Below are 19,998 nucleotides of genomic sequence, written 5' to 3'. Positions count from 1 at the left end.
ATAGAAAGCTAATAAGTCCAGACTATGCATGATCGGGCTATATATATATATATTGATCAATTTGGTGTTGAACTTGTTTGGTCAAAATTACAATTTCATTTATTATAGATGCAGACAACCAATGCCGTTGACTTGAGAAGAAAGAAAAAGCATAACAGTGCAGAAACTCTTGTATAAATACCCCCGAGTTCATTCAAGTGCAACGCACAAAAGCACACTTCGCGCACAGCCGTCAAGCTAGTGCTTCTCCTCCTCCTTCGCCTGTCTCCTTCTTCGCTGAAACTTCAACTCCAAGCGATGGCTTGCGAGAACTCTTCTCCCAGATCCGCCTTCTTATTGTTGCTGTGTTTCCTACTTGGAACAGCCTCGGCTCGGCTGTCCAGCACTTTCTACTTCACATCCTGTCCCAGCGCCCTCCACACCATTAAGTCCGGCGTGAACTCCGCAGTGTCCAGCGAGGCCCGCATGGGCGCCTCACTGCTCCGCCTTCACTTCCACGATTGCTTCGTCAATGCAAGTCCCTCTCCTCCGAGTCTCTCCTCTCTTTCCCTTTGATTTCTACCTTTGTTTCTCTTCTGTCATTCAAGCTGCATGCAAGCGTGCGTGCATGATGCATCTTTATGCCTGTGCTTGTGAAACATTCCAACCACCCTCATAGTCAAAGGCATCATTAGATTTCGCTTCTACGCAATTAATGTACTCTCTTTTTCGCTAATTAAAACAGTAGGTACGAGATTCGCATATTGAATTAGTCGAGTCTGACCGACCTTTTTGGTGTATTGTTGTGCCATGCATTTTTGTGAGTTTATCAAAGGTGGACAAGAATGTTGTTGTGTATACTCTTAATTTTTTTATTACAGAGACAATATATGCTATAATTTTCTTTATTATAAAAGCCATGCAGGCGACGTACTTTATGCTGATCACGCTGTTGATAAGATGTGCATGTATGATTAGCTACCTGTTTTAAACCCGATGAACTCGATGATTTAGATCATGAAAAAGTCCTAAACGTTGCAGCTGTAAAAAAAGAAGAGAGAGACGGCCATGCTTTTTAAGTCAAATACGCGTTTATCACGTTTGGCAAAACCAATCAGTCTTTCTCAATAGGTTTCAATCATATTTTGATCACCATCCCTTTGGTTGCCATACTTTTCTAAATTTAAAATGATATTTTATGGTAAAATATCAGTTTTAATGGAATTTGTTAATCCAATGGTATTCTAAAAATCATATTAGATCTTTGAATAAATGAATTTCGCCTTGTGCATGGCCTCACTAGTTTGCTTCCAACACAAATTTAGAGTGTCAATCTAAATTAACTAATTGATTTAGTGTACCTTCTTTGTGTTCTTTGTGCATAATGTAAGAGTTGCTTGCATCCTAATGGATCTTTCTCCATCAAACATGCCGTCTCTACTTTGATCTTGATATTCATAGGCTGATCTATTTTTTAAATAACAAATATGACATGTTTACAACTTTCTCGGTTAGATTTGTGGGTTGCTTTTCTTTTTCCTATATAGGTTGGAAATTGTCTAGATTTTCATTTTTGATCGATACATAATTGGTCATTCGAGAAGGCCAAACTTAGGCTAATTCTAGTGAATCATAAAGTCGGTGACTCCCCTCTGTTATATATTAAAGAACGCGCCATGTTGCAAACCAAAAATCTTGATTTAGAGAACTCTTCACAGCGCAATCATTTTGTTTCTAGTCCGACGATTATTGGATGCATTGTTCCTTGAGAAACAATAGGGAGTAAAGTCAAAAGGCATGAGCAAGAGTGTCACCTTCGTCCAGATTGGTGTCTCTAGTCGTTGATAGTGGGGGACAAAAAGGGGGAATGATAAGGGAAACAACCAGTGTTTATGCTCTCATTTCAGGAAAATTTATAACAACCAAACCTCCTGTCTACAACCAATGAATGAAATGAACGCCAATTGGATCGATTTTCCAACTAGAAGGGCTGATTAATAATGTGTGGTGCAAAATATGAAACAGGGATGTGACGCGTCGATTCTGTTGGACGACACCACGAACTTCACTGGGGAGAAGACCGCCGGCGCGAATGACAATTCCATACGTGGATACGAGGTGATCGACACGATCAAGTCCCAACTGGAGAGCAGCTGCCCTGGGGTCGTGTCCTGTGCTGACATCTTGGCCGTCGCCGCGCGTGATTCTATTGTTGCCGTAAGTGCACATTTTCTTCTCAACACTAGCAATCAATTGGGAGGAAAAAATCACATGCTATGTTACCTTTCTATATTAGCACTAACATGTTTGGATTTATTTGTTTATTTAATTTTCAGTTAGGTGGCCCAAGTTGGAGAGTCTTATTAGGAAGAAGAGACTCGACCACCGCAAGCCTAAGTGCTGCTAATAGCGACATTCCTGCCCCAACTTTGAGCCTTAGCGACCTCATCACCGCCTTCTCTAACAAAGGCTTCACTGCCAAAGAAATGGTGGCACTTTCAGGTCTTTCTTTTTTTTTTGGTTGCATTTTATAATAAAGAATTATAATAAAGCTCGACTGATATACCAAGATCGATTTACAAAAACTGTTCAATTGTTGTCAATAGGATCGCACACGATAGGTCAAGCCCGATGCACAACTTTCCAGACCCGGCTTTATAATGAGAGCGACATCAACAGCACGTTCGCAACGTCACTAAAAGAAAACTGCCCAAGCTCCGGAGGTGACAACAATCTCTCTCCTCTCGACACCACAAGCCCGACGTACTTCGACAACGCCTACTTCAAGAATTTGCAGACCCAAAAGGGGCTTCTTCACTCGGACCAGCAATTGTTCAGTGGTGGTTCCACAGACGCTCAAGTGAACACTTACAGTAGCAATTCGGCTACTTTCATGACAGATTTTGCTAACGCCATGGTGAAGATGGGTAACCTCAGCCCACTCACCGGCTCAAGCGGTCAGATTAGGAAGAACTGCAGGAAACTCAACTGATGATTCTTGTGGGTTTTACTTTTGCTATCTTTAAAGTCTTGGTATTACATCTCTTATGTTCTCAAGTTTACTTTGATAATAAAGGGTCGAATGTATTGTCTACCTGAGATGGTTGGTCCCACTTTTAATATCTACATATGACGCACTAAAGTGGTGTTCATGTGGTTGTAACACGTGGTGTAATCACAAATTCATTATTTACAGTTTCAACATATTTAAATTGTGTTAGAATTAAATCAGATCGAGGTTTTTTACGATTGTGGATTCACGTGAAGCAAATTATAATGGTAAGAACTCTCTGACACGTCTAGCATTTTTCTTTCTGAAATTCACAATATTGCATATGCAGTGGACGACAAGAGAGCTTTGGAAGTAAAATTTGACAATTCCTTTCCCTTCCACGTTTGTTTTTCTTGTGGGCCTTGTTAGGCCAATGCCCTACCTAACTTTCAACGTTATTCCACTCCAATAGTGTTTCTCCAAACAACAACAAAGAAAAAACGTATGAAGATTTTGGGGTAAAGCCTCATACGAAGTCATTGAAAATTAAAATTCAATGGATTTTGTAAGCAAGCCATTAATTTTTTTTTTTATTCCTCGAAATTCTAAAATTTGAGTTCTTTGCAATGTTGATACAATTATTTCCAACGAAATTCTCAACAAATCTTAGTTACGATAACTTTTAGCAACTAGCAAGACTAACTTAGAGAGTAGACCATATTGTGATGAAATATAGATAACTATTTGGCATCACCGGCTGTATAACCAAAAACCTACTTATTTCACTTGCCAATATGTGTGGGTTTACTTCTGGCAAGTAATCAATTAATCATATTATCTCTGAAGGCCGGTGTAAAATATGTAAACTAAAAGCTACAGAGTCTTCGTAGTTTAGAATAATTCTTAAAGCTGCATGACTATAGAAGTACCATTGGGGCATCATCCCATTTTCCATCGGGCCTGAGACTCAGATCGCTTATAAAACCCCATAGACCACTAATCATTCACTTGAGGGCTTACAGCCCAGATAATTGGACAGCCCATGACCTACCTTTTTAAATGGCTAAGCTATGGTTGATAAGGTAGGGGAAAGCAGGTCATGGAGCCCATTGAATTCAACTTCCTTTGCGAAATCCATGAAACATTGACTTTTACTTTCACCTGAGACCACTCTAGGTGATCGTCAACTACTGTTCTGGCTAACTACGAAGTTGTGCACTTATATTCGCATGTCGGATTATGTGCAAAAGAAGGCCACATGCCCAAACATTATGAACCAATGAGGCATCCAAATAGTGTTGCATTAGCCCCAAAAAAAGGGACATAAATAGAACACGCTCATAGAGAGAGAGGATTCCAAATAAACTACATATGGTGAAAGGACAAAGATACTCTAGCTTTTGAAGGTAAAGTGTGTATTTGGTTCAACTTTCCCAAGAAACTTTCAGCCTCCAAAACCCCTTGGGAAAATGCTAGGATGTTTGGCAAGCCAGTCCAAGGGGTTTTCAATCAAATGTTGGCCTTGAGAAAATTGAAAGTCTAATGCTAATAGGGATTAGTTTTGGGCTTTCAATATTTGACAAAATGTTGAAACTGTTTTTTTTTTTCCAAAAATACTACATAATTTTTTTAGTTTTTCAGTTTTACATTTCATTTTTCCAAAACTACCCTTACCTTAATTAGAGTCAGCAAAGAGTTCAGAATTTTTTAATTTAAAAAAAAAAATGAAATCCAAGAGCCCTTTATAAAAAAAGATTTGTCAAATACTTTTTACGCCAAAATACCTTTACAAAGAATCTTTTACAAAACACAATTTGCATTTCCCCAAAGCCTTTTAGGACAAAGATATTTACATTTCCCCAAGGCCCATTTCCAAAATTGAACCAAATGCGGCCAAAGTTACCCGTTAGAATAAAATTGCCTCTATATGTTATGGAATTTACAAGAAAAAATATGCCAAGAAAGAAATCCCTAATTCTAATTCTTTAGAAAAAGTTTGAAAAAGTTTAGAAAAATCTTAAACCTATTGTATTTGTATCAATTTAGTCCTAAACATTTTACTTATGCTAATTTATTCATAAATCTTTTAATTTTGTCCTAATGCAATCCTTCCAGCAATAATTTTAGTTGGATATTGCTGACGTGGATATTAGTTGATTGACGTGGAACGACCAGCGTAAATTTTTTTTTTTTTTAATAATATTATAATAATTTTTGAATTATTTATTTATTTCTTTCCTTTTCTTTCTCCTCCTTCTTCCTCTAACCGATCGCCAAACCTCACCAACCTAGTGCAAAGCCATCCTCATGGCCTCTAGCGAGGGCTCACCTCTAGCTAGTTGCTGAGGTCCGACGAGTGACTAAAAGAAGAAGGAAGAGAAGGGGGGGAAAAGGAAAGGAAAGGAAAGGAAAATAAATAAATAATTCGGAAAAAAAACTAAAATATTATTAAAAAGACGTCCATGTCGATCGACCAATGTCCACTTTAGTAATATCAGGCCAAAATGAGTGAAAATGACTAAATTGACATTATGTCGAAATGTTTAGAACTAAATTGACACCAATAAAATGTTTATGACTAAATTGGCATAAATACAAAAAACTTAAAACTTTTCTGACACTTTTCCCCTAATTCCTTTAACTCTCTCCCCCCTCCCAAACCTCAGCTACCATTCATGATGGTCGGTGCACCTATTGTTCCCTAGCTATCCCAACTTGACATCGCGTCCACGATTCGTCGTTTGTTATTCACGTACACTCGTTGAAGGAGTATCAAACCCCTACTCTATCCTCGAATCTATGCAAGTCTCACCAAGGGTTTGCCGGGGTGGTGTCACTTGTTTGTGTCGCCTAAGTTTGGCAACATTGAATTTGGGCTCGACAATGTCAGATTTGACACGTTGAGCTATGTTTCACTCACAGTAGAGCGACAATGGCCGTGGTTGTAGCATCCTTTGTTTGAGGCCTGTGTTGTGGGTGAGATTGATTTTTTTTTTTTTCAAATAAGAGAGTAAAAATAAGTATCGGGTCATATCAACTAGGGAACTGGACCAAATCGACCTAAACCAATCTATTCAAAGTCATTTGTAGGAGAATCAGGTAGATTGCTCATTCCAAATAAAAACTATTATTAGCCCAGGTTTTTATTAGGTTCTTAATTCTAAGGTTGGATAGGCGGGTTCTACCCAGGTCGAACCGGTTTTGAAGCCTTAGCTAGAAAAAAATTAAAATGAAGGAATTTGCACCCATCAAGGAATGAACTATCTTCAACATAAATAAATACTTACATAATCATTTGTCTAACAAAATTTGTTTTGTAACAAAATGGTGCAACTTTTTTATTTTATTTTAAGACATAACATTGGCCTACCCGAAAATGGGACAATAATTGATAGTTCCAAAATTGATTCAAACCGGGGTCACAGGATTGATTCCCCCCCAAAAAAAAAAAAAAAGAAAACAATTACAGGTAGAGAACTAAGTCATCTTGGAACCAATTACTCCTAGAAAAGAGAGAAGATGCAGAGGCAAATTTGGTAAATGAAAAAAGAAGTAGAAAAGAAAAGACATGGAGAGCAATTTTTGGCTATCTAATGGGTATGATGAAGAGATTCAAGCTTTGATAGGGTAATTTTAAGATGCAAAATTATCTAAATATGGCATAGAACGGTGAACCTTTTAGTACGCATGTGAACCAAGCTCTTACATACCAATGAGGGAAGCTTGATATAATTACCAAAAAATGTCCTAAACTTATTTTACTTGTGCTAATTCAATCCCAAATATTTCAATTTGGCCAATTTAATCATAATCCTTTTGATGTTTTACCAATTTAGTCTGTTTTGGCCATTTTTAACTGAAAACCTCTGACGCAAATATCAAACATCCTATGTGGCATGACTAGAACTAGCATTGATAATTTGTAAATTTTTAAATATTTTTTCAATTTTTATTAGTTTTTTGTTTTCCTTTCTTTTTAATTTTTATTTTCATTTTCTTCTCTTTTCCTTCATTTATTTTGTTTCTTTTTTTTTTTTTTTTTTTTTAATTCTGGCTGATGAGCTCAAGCAAGAACATTGCTTCCATAGCCTGGCCCAAATCTAGCGAGGCTAAGCGAGGGCCCAATGCTAACAAGGGCTTCGCGACCCTCACCAACTACAGTGAAAGGGGGAAAAAACGAAAGAAGGAAAAAGAGAAGAAAAGAAATAAATAATTAAGAAAAATATTTTAAAATTGCTCACATAGACAGCGCCAATCATGCCACAAGGATCAATTGGTGTCCAAATCAACAAATTTTAGGTAAAATTGATCGTATGGATTAAATTGGCAAAACGTCAAATTATTTAGAACTAAATTGGTAAAATTAAATTATTTATGATTGAATTGGCGCAACAAATGCAATAGGTTCAGGTTTTTTTTTTTGTTTTTTTTTTTTTTTAAATTATCCCCTTCATATTGCTTATAGATTATGGAAGATGCTTACTTAATAAGACAACAAAATACTTCGAATCGCAAAAAGGAAGGAAAAATTAAGTAATCAGAAACTGTAATAGAGGAACCATAAATAACATCGAATGACAGAGATTAGAAGATGTAATGTCTCGATTTTTTTTAAAGGATATTCTCAATTCATTATAATAATAAAAAGAAAATTTCTTTGGAGCGAGTGCGCCTTCAACTTTATTAATAGGCACATCAAAATAAGAATCCTATTAAGGGAGAAAAGAAACCTCAAAATTTGTGAAGATAATAGGCCATAAATAACCCTGTAATTACCTCTCCAGAATTGCTGAAATTGGATAGTCTTCTGATCAAATCAAGAACATTACGTTACCGCATAAATAAACCGAGTCAAGGCAAGATCGGGGGGTTTTTGCACTAGTTCGGCTGGACGATTCGTGGATGCTTCCAAATTATATCTTTAGTGATACAATAGTCGACAGGTCAATGGGTCGTAACTTAAGATATTGCGATGGCCCCCTAATTCTACCTAAAACTATAGTTAAAATTAAATAAATTGGTGGAAAATCGGTTTCTTGTTACGTGCAAGGTTTATGCTAGACAGCAGGAACGCGACTATCCAACATATGATTAGGACACTTTTAGCTGTGCCTGCTTTGACACGGTCCTTCTAGTTTTCAACTTTTTTTAAACCGTTATCGCGATTGTCTTTCATTGGCACCTTGATAACATAATAAAACATAAAATTAATTAGTCATGACAATTTAATCTTTACACATCTTATGGTTTCCATCTATATGTGAACTTAAACTTTTAGAATAATTGGTAATTATCCCACAGAGTCTTTTAAGGTATCAGATGCAACTTCTATCGCAATTTATTTCACGTGTGTGGCCACCTGTTAATCAAATTTCACACGTCATCCTTAATCCGTGTTGTGCGCAAGAAGGGTGTCAATATATCCTGCATCACTTGATTATGAGATTTGTATGCTCTATTTATACAAGTTGTCTCCCTTCAATTATCAACTTTAACCTTTTGGATTAGACATTTCAACATAGTATTAGAGCTAATTTCTGCTCCATTTTTTTTTTGCACGACACTCCATTCCTTATATTTCACGTGCCGTTTCTAATCCCTCAAAATTCTAAGTCTATACACTTGTGGTCTCCCTCCATCAATAAGCTTAGGCTTTTAAAATGTTGTCTAAGTTTGTATACTCTTTTTGTTCATGTTGTCTCCCTCCACTTATATATTTAAGCTTTTAAAATATTTGGTAATAGTAACACAAAATCTTTGACCGACATTCACATAAAATAATTTCTCCATTGTCGTTAAACTTTGAAGTCTTTTTTTTTTTTTCCCGCAATTGGTCCGATGTAAAAATTTACGATTTCTTTTTCCTGTGATTTGAATTCATGCGAACGGTCGGGTTTCGGACAAAAATTATGTTTTAAGGGCAACCACTCTTCCACCAATTGCACGAAATATATAGATTGAAAATTAATCTGCCGGCACACGACTTGGATTTGTTCAACCACGAGCGCCTTCCCCATTTCTATATTCCCACTCTATTTTGCTTCAAATTACAGCTAAGATAAACTAATTTCCAGTTACGGTTGAGCCAAATTTGCATAGCTAAGCGCGTAACCCTAGCGATCAAATTGTGAGAAAAATAAGCAGCACGTGACTGTTTCTTGCATGCATGGTTATAACTGATCACCACCCACAAGTAATCATCGTTGAAACGCTCTTTTCGTTTGTCCTATAAATGAGCATGGTACCCACCCCAGGACTTCACGACATCTACCTGAAATCAACTTTTGCAAGTGCAATCTGTCATATCAATTCCCATTTGTTTCCTCGATTGGAGCCTAGGATGGAATCGAAAGGCGGGAATCGTTTTCTCGCAGTTCTCTTGTTGAGCATCACGACCACAGCTCTCTCTTTTCCTAATCACCACACTGGCCTCACACCTTACTACTACAACTACGCTTGTCCTCAAGCTTTGCCGACCATCAGGCAAGTCGTCAAGGCAGCGGTGAAGAAAGAGAGACGCATGGGTGCTTCGTTACTGCGTCTGCACTTCCATGACTGCTTCGTTAATGTACGACACATTGCTTGTCTCTTGAAGTACTTACGTAGCTGTAACCGATTGCGATATAAGTTTTGTTTTTTCTTTTTTGGGGCACGGGGGGTGGGGTTTATGTCTGTTGAATTAACATTGCTCTGACTGACCGTGCAGGGCTGTGATGCTTCGGTACTTCTAGATCCGACGCCCACCATCGATACCGAAAAGCTCGCCGGCGCAAACAACAATTCTGCTAGAGGTTTCGAAGTGATCGATCAGATCAAGGAGGAGGTCGACAAAGTTTGTGGCCGTGCGGTGGTCTCTTGCGCAGATATTTTGGCAGTTGCTGCTCGTGACTCCGTCGTTTTGGTAAGTGGTTGCGCTTGCGTTGAATTTTTAAGTCAATACGTGTAACTAATCAATGTAATAGCACATATTTACACAGTGAACTGTTGATGATTTCGATTCTTGGTATTTGGTAATGTAGCTGGGAGGGCCATGGTGGAACGTAAGGCTTGGAAGAAGAGACTCGACCACCGCGAGCAGGACGACCGCCAACACGGACCTGCCGGCCCCGTTCATGGACCTAAGCACACTAACTAGCTCGTTCCAAAAACAAGGCCTAGACGCCAAAGACCTGGTCGTTCTATCTGGGGGACACACGCTTGGGTTTGCGCAATGCTTTACCTTCAAGGATCGGGCCCATAACGATTCGGACATCCACCCTAAATTCGCAAAGAAGCTCCAATCCATTTGCCCACGCGCCCAATCCGAAAGCGACTCGAACCTCGCTAAGTTGGACCCGACGTCGACGCGCTTCGACACGTTGTACTACAAGAACTTGTTGAAGCAAAAGGGTCTCCTTCGATCAGATCAAGCACTCTTCGGTAGTGGCAACACCGATGAGTTAGTGAGGACGTACAGCGACGACGCCACTGCATTTTGGAAAGATTTCGCGAAATCGATGGTCAAGATGGGGAATATAAAGCCGTTAACCGGAAATCTTGGTCAGGTTCGCAATAATTGTAGAAGGGTGAATTAAAGTATACGGATCCATATATATGATCCTAGTGTTCATGCTCCTTAAGAAGTGTGATTATTTTGTGCGGAGTGCTATGAATTTTTTTTTTTTTTTTTTTTTTTTTGTTCTGAAAAGTGTTTGTCATGGCTTTAGCTTCAAGCAATGTCAAGAAGCTATTGACCTCAACAGAAGCAACTTGTTGCAATAGCAAAATACGCATATTCCTTTGTATTTTGGAGAGTGGTGTAATTTATTCAATAAGTTAAAGGGAAGTGCAAGATGTATTTAAGTGGAACAGAAGAAATTAGTGGATTGCTGAAATTCAAAAGAGCCATCGTCGGTAAAACTAGATTTGACATTAAGAGGGCTAAAAATCCTAAATTTGGAATTAATAGGCATGTAACTTAGGGTTTGCATGGAATTCTTTTGCTATCATTACTCATACTTTATTTTATAATGTTGGAGTTGGACTAAAGATTTATAGGACATGCAAGGAATTGATTTTATTGGACGGGAAATAACGTACACCGAAGATGAGAGCAAATCATGATTAATTGTACTTCAATTAAACTGGCCGATGAGGAAGAAGTCTACATGCTTTATTAATTGCATGTAATTAATGCATCGACCATTCTTACTTGCGGACGACCGATCTGTTGACTTGGCAGGAAGGTGCCAAATCCTTGCCAACGATTAGTTCAGTGAATCTAGCTGCCGCTGAACAGAGCTGGTCTCGTCCAATTCAAAAAAAAAAAAAAAAAAAAAAAACGCGAAGGGTTGATGAGCTTCTCTGAACTTTCTGATCGTGATGCCGGGAGGATGACCAAATTAGTGCGGCTCTTCCGAAAATGAATTAAAACAGACAAGTTCGATTCGTGGAAGAAACCGAAAGTATTGCTCCGATCTTACCCCATGCTTTGAGAACCAACTGGACCTTGTTCGACTTGAGAGGGATCTCTTGCACGGAAATGATCAGATGACATGTCAACTCATGTAAGACTAGGTCCTCGGAGCACAGGCGAATGAAGGAATCATATTACTCAACAGACTTGGAGATCGGTGATGTTCATGCACAAAAGTTTGACAAGGTAATATACTAGGAGTGCTATAAATCTCATATGGCACTCATTTGAGTGCTATAATTTTTTTTTTGGCTTACTTAAGTATCATAAATTTAAAAAATTGATTACTTAAGGGTCATTGGTGAATTATCTCATCGGAAAATCCGGCGTGAACATTGATTGTCCTACGTGGCATCGCCGGCATTGACATGAACAATTTTAGAAAAATTCAAAAAAAAAAAATCCACGTCTAAATGAAAAATAAATAAATAAAAAATCCATGTAGGATGATTTTCCGGGAATAGCAATTAAATAATCAATTTTTTTTCAGATATGGCACATAAATAAGCAAATACAAAAGTTATGACACTCTTATAATTCTGATTCGGACATTTTTATTTATAAATGAAAAGATTGGGGAGGGTGCAACCATCCCTATGAACTTTACTGTAAGGGTATCATATAGAGAAATATCTTGCATTAATTAATTCTTTATAGGATATATTAACAGAATGCGGTACCATATATATAGAAAACTAGGTACTTCTCATGAATGAGGCCCATTACATATAAAATCCAAAATACTTTAAACTTAATTTTCAACAAAGATTGAAAGTAAAATATCATCAAAACAATTATTATGTATTAACACATAAGTAGTATTAATTACAAATTACCCCATTCACCTCTCTTTTTCCCAACCACCGTACAACCATTGACTCTAAAAATCCATCATACTCTCTTCTTTTTTTACTCGCATCAAATCAAATATAAATAAGTAGGTTATTTTTAACATTTAAATGAGCAATTATGTGATAGGATAAACGCATAAAGGCTTGTGCTTTTTCTATCAATTTTTTGACTTCCGATGCCCCTTTTACCTTAAATTGACCACAAGATCTTATAGAGATCTCAGATTTAAAATTATCTCTTACCTTTTTTCCTTCTCTTTTTTTGGAAATTCTTATGCATTTAGAATTGACAAAAAATATACATTTGTCAAAAGTTTGATTGGATTGTCTTATAATGCAATTACAATTTTCATTAATTTCTTGTGAACGACTAATTGTTCCACTTGATCAGCCCTACTTTTCATTTTTGTCGATGCACTCCTAAACTTTTGAGCCATATTTCAATATAGTCTTTCCCCCCAATTGCCACCGAAAGTCATTGATGTGGTGTGCAGCCATTGCTAACCGTCCTCAATGGCATGCTAATGTGACCAATTTGTTAATTTCCACATCACAATTTGTGATGACAATTGGCAAGAAAGACTACATTTAGATATTGCACAAATGTGTAGGACTATATTGATAAAATTGGAAAGTTAGAACTAAGTTGGTATCCGTACTATAGGTATAAGACTAAATTGATCATTTTCCCAATTATTTAAGTAATTACTCCTTCAACGGACATATGTATAAACATTTTTGGGATAAATATACTAGGAGTGCCATAACTCTTACATAACTCTCATGCAACACTCACTTAAGTGCTACGAATTTGAGAAATTGATTAATTAAGTGCCATCGATGATTTGCTTGGTTGGAAAATCCTACGTGGATGCCAATCGTCCCACGTGATATCACTGGCACTGATGTAAACAATTAATAAAAAAATTCAAATTTTTTTAAAAAAATATTCATGTTGGAATGGGAAATTACTTAAAAATCCACATAGAACAATTTGCCGAAAGTGGCACTTAAATGATCGATTTTACTTAGATATAGCACTTAAGTGAGGCAATATATATATATATATATATATATATATATATATATATATGGCATTTAAATGAGTGTTATACAAAACTTATGACACTCGTACTATTCTTACCCCAAGGTTTGATGCAGCATAAATCACAAAGTACTCTAGAAACCCTCGTGGCCACTCCAAATTAACCCTTACCAACAAAGAAATTCAGGAAATAAGTAAATGCGTTGAAATAGTGAAGATAATAGACCTAATAATGGAAAAGTGGTCAACAACCCCTTAAAACTATAGATTTTGAGGCTCGGAATTGTAAGATCATGTCTGAGATTGAGCCTGCAAAGGAAACCGGATTAATCAGATTTTCTAATTTAAATGGTTTCCTAGTTTGAGTGGGGTTTCCTACAATAGATTTATGTTGAATACCTATATTATGTACAAGATATGGCATTCTCCTTGGTTATTACACACCAGAGCAAATAAAAGGATTTTAAGGTCTTTAATCTTTGAGTATTCGGAGTGAGTTTTTGTGTGAGATTACGTTGTAATACTTTTGAATTTGCTCTAGATGATTTTGGTATGGAAAACACTTGAGCAATTGATCAAGTGTAAAATTCCATATTATCACGATTCATAATGAACTTCTTAGAAGATGGCTCATCTGATAGAGTTGATTTCGACACTTTAATTGAATTACTGAAACATTTGGTGTTTTTGATTGTCTAGTCACTATATGAAAATTTTGTTTTGCAACTATGTTTAGAAAGAAAGTGAAAAATGAGAATTTTAAAGGGGGAATGACTTTGGGTCATGCAACCTCATGATGCTTGCAATATTAACAACCGAAGGATTGGCCAAAGTGTGGAAAATGGTGATAGAGACTGATATGAATTATTGGAAAGAGCAAAAAGCATAATCTTGTTGATTCTATTGGATGGGGTATTGATTGAAAGAGAAATGCTTATGTGACTGCCTTTTAATTTACTATGAGAATAAGAAACTGCTTTAGACCACAAAAAATTAAATAATAAATATATGAAAATTATTATCGGGTCTATTCCTTAAAGAATTTGTTGCTCACAATATACTGTTATTCTAACGGTAGCATAAAAATAGTTATGCTAGCAAAGCTCTAATTGAAATGGTTGAAGACGACATGGCACCATAGTTATTAGAGTCTGAATACAAAGATAATGTGGTCATTGTAGCAAATAAAAGTTCCTATGATGTTGATGATATGTTAGCAGTCATCACAAGGTCATTAGTTAGTGATTAAATGTTTGACTTTGGATGTTCTTATCATGTAATATTCATAGGCAAGAGTTTACTACCAATGAGTGCATGAAGAGTGGTAAGGTGTTTATGAGAAACAGCCTTACTTGTGAGGTGGTATAGATCAGAATGGTTCAAATTAGGATGCACAATTTGATGGTGACAATGGCATATTATCTCACTAAGTGTTCTTGAAAGGAATCAGAATCTCAATGATTTAAAAAATGAGTATAATAAAATTTAACTTGTAAAAATAACGGTCTTTTGACTACTGTAAAAATAATAATTTGTTATGAGGAATAAATTTTCGAATGAGTGAACCTCACAACAATTTATAATTATTTATTATTTGGTTGTTTGTGGTCCATAATAGATTAATATTTTGACAGTAGATTAAAAACTATTAGGGTTAATACCTTGAAAAACTCTAAACTAGTACACCTGACACAAATTTACTCGAAACTATTTTTTTGACCATGAAAAACCTCAAACCGGTACACTAATGAGAAATTTACCCCGACTAATCATAAAAAAAACCCTAAACTAGTACATTTATGACAAATTTATCTCAAACTAATTTATTCAACCGCACAAAACTCCAAATTGGTAAATTTGTAACAAATATACCCTCCAGTAAATTGGATTAATAAAAAAAAATACAAAAAATTGTAAACCGTAACAAACAAAGTGTAAAATTCCAAATATAAACTGTCACGTGTCATTTAACTTAATAATTTGACAATAAAATTTAATAAAAACTAACGGAAAATAAATTTGTCACAAGTATACCAGTATGAGGTAAATTTGTCAAAGATATATCAGTTTGGGGTTTTTTATTATCAAAAAAATAATTTGGGGTAAATTTGTCACAAGTGTACCAATTTGGGGGTTTTCAAGATATTAACCCAAACTATTACTCAATCATTTCTTAGGATCTAATACTCGAGAAGTTATATATAATTTTTTTTTCTTTGGTAAAATCATGAAGGGTTGAAGAATTTTAGTGATTTTTTTTTTGTCCAGTCCACCAAATATATTTTTGAACTTAAAAGCTCTTTCATAGGAGCTTGGCAGGTCCTTAATGGGCTCATCTAGAGAAACCCTATAAACCCATAACCCCTAACTGGAGGAGGGGGTTTTGAGCTCCCTACCTCCCCTACCCATTCCTATTTGGAGATGGTGGCCATTAGAGCAAGCCCTCGGTAATTATTTTGGTGATTTAATTGCTACTGTTCCATCCTCTCTTCCAATTGCCTGTTGCAACCTGATTAATCATGGGCATTCTCTATAACTGCAATGTGTTTATGTGTCTATATGGCATTCACTAACTAATTACTAAGATAGGTCGAAAGCTATGTAAAGACTAAGTATACCCTTTCACAAGCAATTAATAAGTGTCGATGATGTTCCTTCCTTAACAGATAGAATCTCCCGCCCGGAAAAGGAAATAAAAGGACTACATTAACATTCGTTTTACAGATTATAAAGTGATGCCCTCAGAGTCTCTCATGACTAGTTCTCTTCTCGATTGTTTCAAACTTAAGTAACATCACACTAGAAAGCGAGAAGACTAATACTAGATAACCGAAATATTCAACTACACAGTCTCCGAGGCCAAGTCCAAACAAAACCATGGCCAGAGAACACAGTCAAAGCTTCTCCCACTTACTATAAAAACAGATTCTCTCCCGAACTGAATCTCCCCAGAACTACGAACTCACTCTTGCAATCAGCAACACTCTTTGCCACTTCATATTCACTGCCATCAATCAAAACATATAGCGAAATATGGCTCCAGTTAGATTCAATCTTGTCCATGCATTTATCTTGTTAACTCTCGCGACCACAGCTTTCGCCATTATGCTCCGTGCCGAGCTCACACCTGCTTTCTACAATTCACTTTGTCCTCAAATGGGTGGTCGAGGCCGCTGTCCAGGAAGAGCCACGCATGGGCGCTTCTTTACTCCGTCTGCACTTCCACGAGTGCTTTGTCAATGTACTAAGATGTCTATGCGTACTTTTTGCACACCTTTTTATTTGCTCTTATTATGTGCATGCTTAATGAGTTCAGGGATAATTGATAATGCAGGGATGCGACGCTTCAATTCTTTTGGACTCTATGCCTTCCTTTGCTAGCGAAAAGTTTGCCATTCCTAATAACAATTCAGTCAGAGGATTCGAAGTAATCAACTGGATCAAGGCAACAGTTAATGAAGCTCGTGGAGGCCCTGTGGTCTCTTGTGCAGACATCTTGGCCATCGCTGCCTGAGACTCTGTCATAGCGGTACGTATTAATTACTCGCATTATCATCCAATTTCTAAAGGATGGCCTAAATACTACAGATGAACAAGAGACAACAAATATGTGGGAATAATTTGTTATTATTCCAATGCAGCTAGGAGGACTATGGTGGAAGGTTCGGCTCAGAAGAAGAGACTCAACCGTGGCAAGCAAGGACGAGGCTCAAGCATCTCTTCCTTCGCCTTTTAGCAATATCTCTAACATAACCAAGTCCTTCATAAATTAAAGCCTCGACATTAATGACTTGGTCGTCCTGTCCGGTGCACACACACTAGGATATGCACGGTGCACAATATTCAGAGGACGGATCTACAGTGACACAAACATTGACCGACCTTTGCACACAGCCTTCAGTTGTTTTGCCCACCCTTTCCAATCAACGAATCCGACCCTAGGCTCGCTGCTTTGGATCAAACTCCTGCTGTCTTTGATACTTTGTACTATAAAAACTTGTTACAGCAAAAAGGGCTTCTCCATTCTGATCAGGCGCTTCTCAACAATCGCCTAGCTGCCAAGCTGGTCAAGTCTTACAGTGAAGAAGGCGAGAGGTTTCAGAGAGAATTCACGAAATCCATGGTTAAGATGGGAAACATAAAGCCTTTGACTGGTGAACGTGGCCAAGGTCGATGCGACTGTAGACGAGCGAACTAATAAAGGAGGGTTCAATTGAATCTGTAGATGATGTTTTTTTTTTCTTTTTTCTGGGTTACTCTTTCTATTCATGAGGGAGTTGTTGCTCAATCTCTGTCATGTTCTCAGTTGTTTATGATTTGTCTTCCTCTCTAACCGAAGTAAACGATGGTTTATTGAATAAAATATACGCGCAAATCCTGTCTCTTAACGACTATTCAAGCGACTCTTGCTTTGGCTTCCTAGAAGGCAATTATGTTTAGATGATTATCATAACTGATGTGAAGGAGCATCTAATTTTCTGGGCACATAATTCCCAAATATGACTTGATTGAGTCGAGCTAATTAATGAACGCTTAAGAATTGACTTAGTCGATTTGATATAAACATGTGATGAGTATACTTTTATATTTTCAAAAACATTAAGGGTGGGTCCAAAATGACTTGTATTTCCTAATCTTTTGCCAATTCTTTTCTTTTAGCATTCATATTTTGTGTTCAATAAAACATCAAATGTATGGACCATACAGAAAATTCAAATGTGGATATGTAAAGTCATTCGGAATATTAAATAATCTTTTAAAACTCGTTAAAATTTTCTTCAATTGGTGTCAAATGCTTTATCGAGTTAAAGAAAAAATTTATTTCGATTGGTATTTTCATAGACTTGTTGATTACCTCAAATGTGATTGTAAGATATTATTGAATTAAAATACAATCATACTTTGACCCCAAAGAGAAGAAGAAGAAAAAAGCACTACCTTAGCCAGGAAAGAAGTACCAAGGACAATTCTACTTTTGGTGGTACGATGGATTATCTTCGTACATTTTGAATTAAACTGAAAGGACAATCCTACTTTTGGTGGTACGATGGATTATCTTCGTACATTTAGAATTAAACTGAAAGGATTGATGCTGGAATTGGGCGTGCATTTTAAAACCTCGTGCCCGAGAATGGCCCGTAAATTGCACGGTCAAGGACAATCCTTCACCTTCGTATCGTTCTTTGTTTAATCGTGTGCATCCTCTAAATTACTTTGTGTTTATGTGTAAATACGACATTCGGCAACTATTTACCTAAAATAGTTTGAAAACTGTGTAAAAGATTAAAAACACCCTTTTACAATAAATTAATAACGTTAAATGCCGATGATGTGCCTTCCTCGACAGATAAAATGAAATAAAATAAAATAAAATAAAGAAAAGAACAATATAAAAAATTGTTTTACAGAATATAAGCTCTCTTGACTAGTTCTTTTGTCCATTGTTTCAAACTGAGCAACGTCACCCCAGATGGTGACAAGGCTTTACGGTATTATATGAAGCCAAGTCCAGACAAACCCATGGCCAGACAACACGGTATATTCTTGGGCTAAGCCCTCCAACCCAGTCAAATAATAGAGAATTATTTGACACGAAAAATTTAATTTTGGAGTCTCCTAAATAACTTCTATTCCTAAGAAAAAAGCACAAACAGTCTAATTTTGGATATTCGGCCTAAATAAATTACAACGGAAGCGATTATTATTCCCCGGAAATAAGAATCCCATTGCCCTTGGTCATTTCTTTTTTATTTTGGCAACCCAAAAAGTATTATACAATTCCACGACATTTAGCATGTGTTTGTTTTGCAAAAATGAACAATTTAAAAAATATTTTCAAAAAAATGATTGCCTGAATTACTTTAAAAAATGAATGAACAAAGAATAATTCAACACCCACAAAAATATTTAGACATGAATTGTTGTCTAAAATAAAAATATTTTTATTAGCTAATTATTTCAAGTTATACAAACGATTATTCATAGAAAAGTATTTTTTTTTTTTTTTTTTTTTTTTTTGCAAAACAAATAGAGTATCAGAGTACATCCCTTTTGTTTTTATGTCTTTTTTTTTTTTTCTTGGGTGACGGCCATTTTGCTTACTTGACTTATTAAGGACATTTCATTTATATAGTTAGTTCTTTATTTTTATTTTTTTACAGCCCTACTTACAAGTACAATTTGATCTAGAATTGAATTAAGATAATTACCTTTTTATCTTAATAATTATCATACTGCAATTTTCATGGAAGATAACGTTAATTAATAAGAACAAAATCAAACTTTCTCTAACTTACGTAAAATTGAGCTTGCCAAGATGAACTACGTGAACTCACATGATTATAGTAATTGGTTGGAGCATAAGGCGATTTTTGGCTTCAAATCTGGCAATTATTAGTTCAAATACCACAAATTACGTGCAAACTACTTTAGTCTAAGACAATATGCACGAGCCAAAGGTTTAACCATACCTGGCTCATGAGACTTAGAGTATTTCATGGGCCTTCAAGTAACTAGACTCCACACTTGTATCTAGATTATAAATAGTAAAAACCACATAATAGTTGGGCTGACCCAATGTACCCCCATATGTACGTGGAACCGACCTGAAATTGCAAAATTTTCACTTCAGCTGGAGCCATTCGTTCGTGGTTTGGCTTCACAGCCACTCTCTCAA

At 36.4% G+C, this 19,998-nt stretch overlaps 2 protein-coding genes and 1 pseudogene across 2 annotated transcripts; all 3 read left to right on the top strand.

The window, feature by feature from the left end:
- Positions 1 to 271: 271 nt before the first annotated feature.
- LOC104430565 (cationic peroxidase 1-like) lies at positions 272 to 3,100 on the top strand. Its single transcript, XM_010043346.3, has 4 exons — positions 272 to 513; positions 2,005 to 2,196; positions 2,316 to 2,481; positions 2,586 to 3,100. Exons 1-4 carry the CDS (start codon positions 298 to 300, stop codon positions 2,969 to 2,971), a joined length of 960 nt encoding a protein of 319 aa, XP_010041648.1. The 5' UTR covers positions 272 to 297; the 3' UTR covers positions 2,972 to 3,100.
- Positions 3,101 to 9,247: 6,147 nt separating this feature from the next.
- On the top strand, positions 9,248 to 10,752 carry LOC104430663 (peroxidase P7-like). The gene is made up of 3 exons (XM_010043426.3): positions 9,248 to 9,539; positions 9,678 to 9,872; positions 9,991 to 10,752. The coding sequence occupies exons 1-3, from the start codon at positions 9,312 to 9,314 to the stop codon at positions 10,543 to 10,545; spliced, it is 978 nt and encodes a 325-aa protein (XP_010041728.1). The 5' UTR covers positions 9,248 to 9,311; the 3' UTR covers positions 10,546 to 10,752.
- A 5,603-nt stretch (positions 10,753 to 16,355) lies between these two features.
- LOC104453529 lies at positions 16,356 to 17,520 on the top strand (annotated as a pseudogene).
- The last annotated feature ends 2,478 nt before the right edge of the window (positions 17,521 to 19,998 follow it).

This window comes from Eucalyptus grandis, chromosome 1 (assembly GCF_016545825.1).
Source record: "Eucalyptus grandis isolate ANBG69807.140 chromosome 1, ASM1654582v1, whole genome shotgun sequence".
Lineage (NCBI taxonomy): Eukaryota > Viridiplantae > Streptophyta > Magnoliopsida > Myrtales > Myrtaceae > Eucalyptus > Eucalyptus grandis.
Note: the sequence above shows the minus strand (reverse complement) of the source record. Positions and strands in the feature narration are given on the sequence as shown.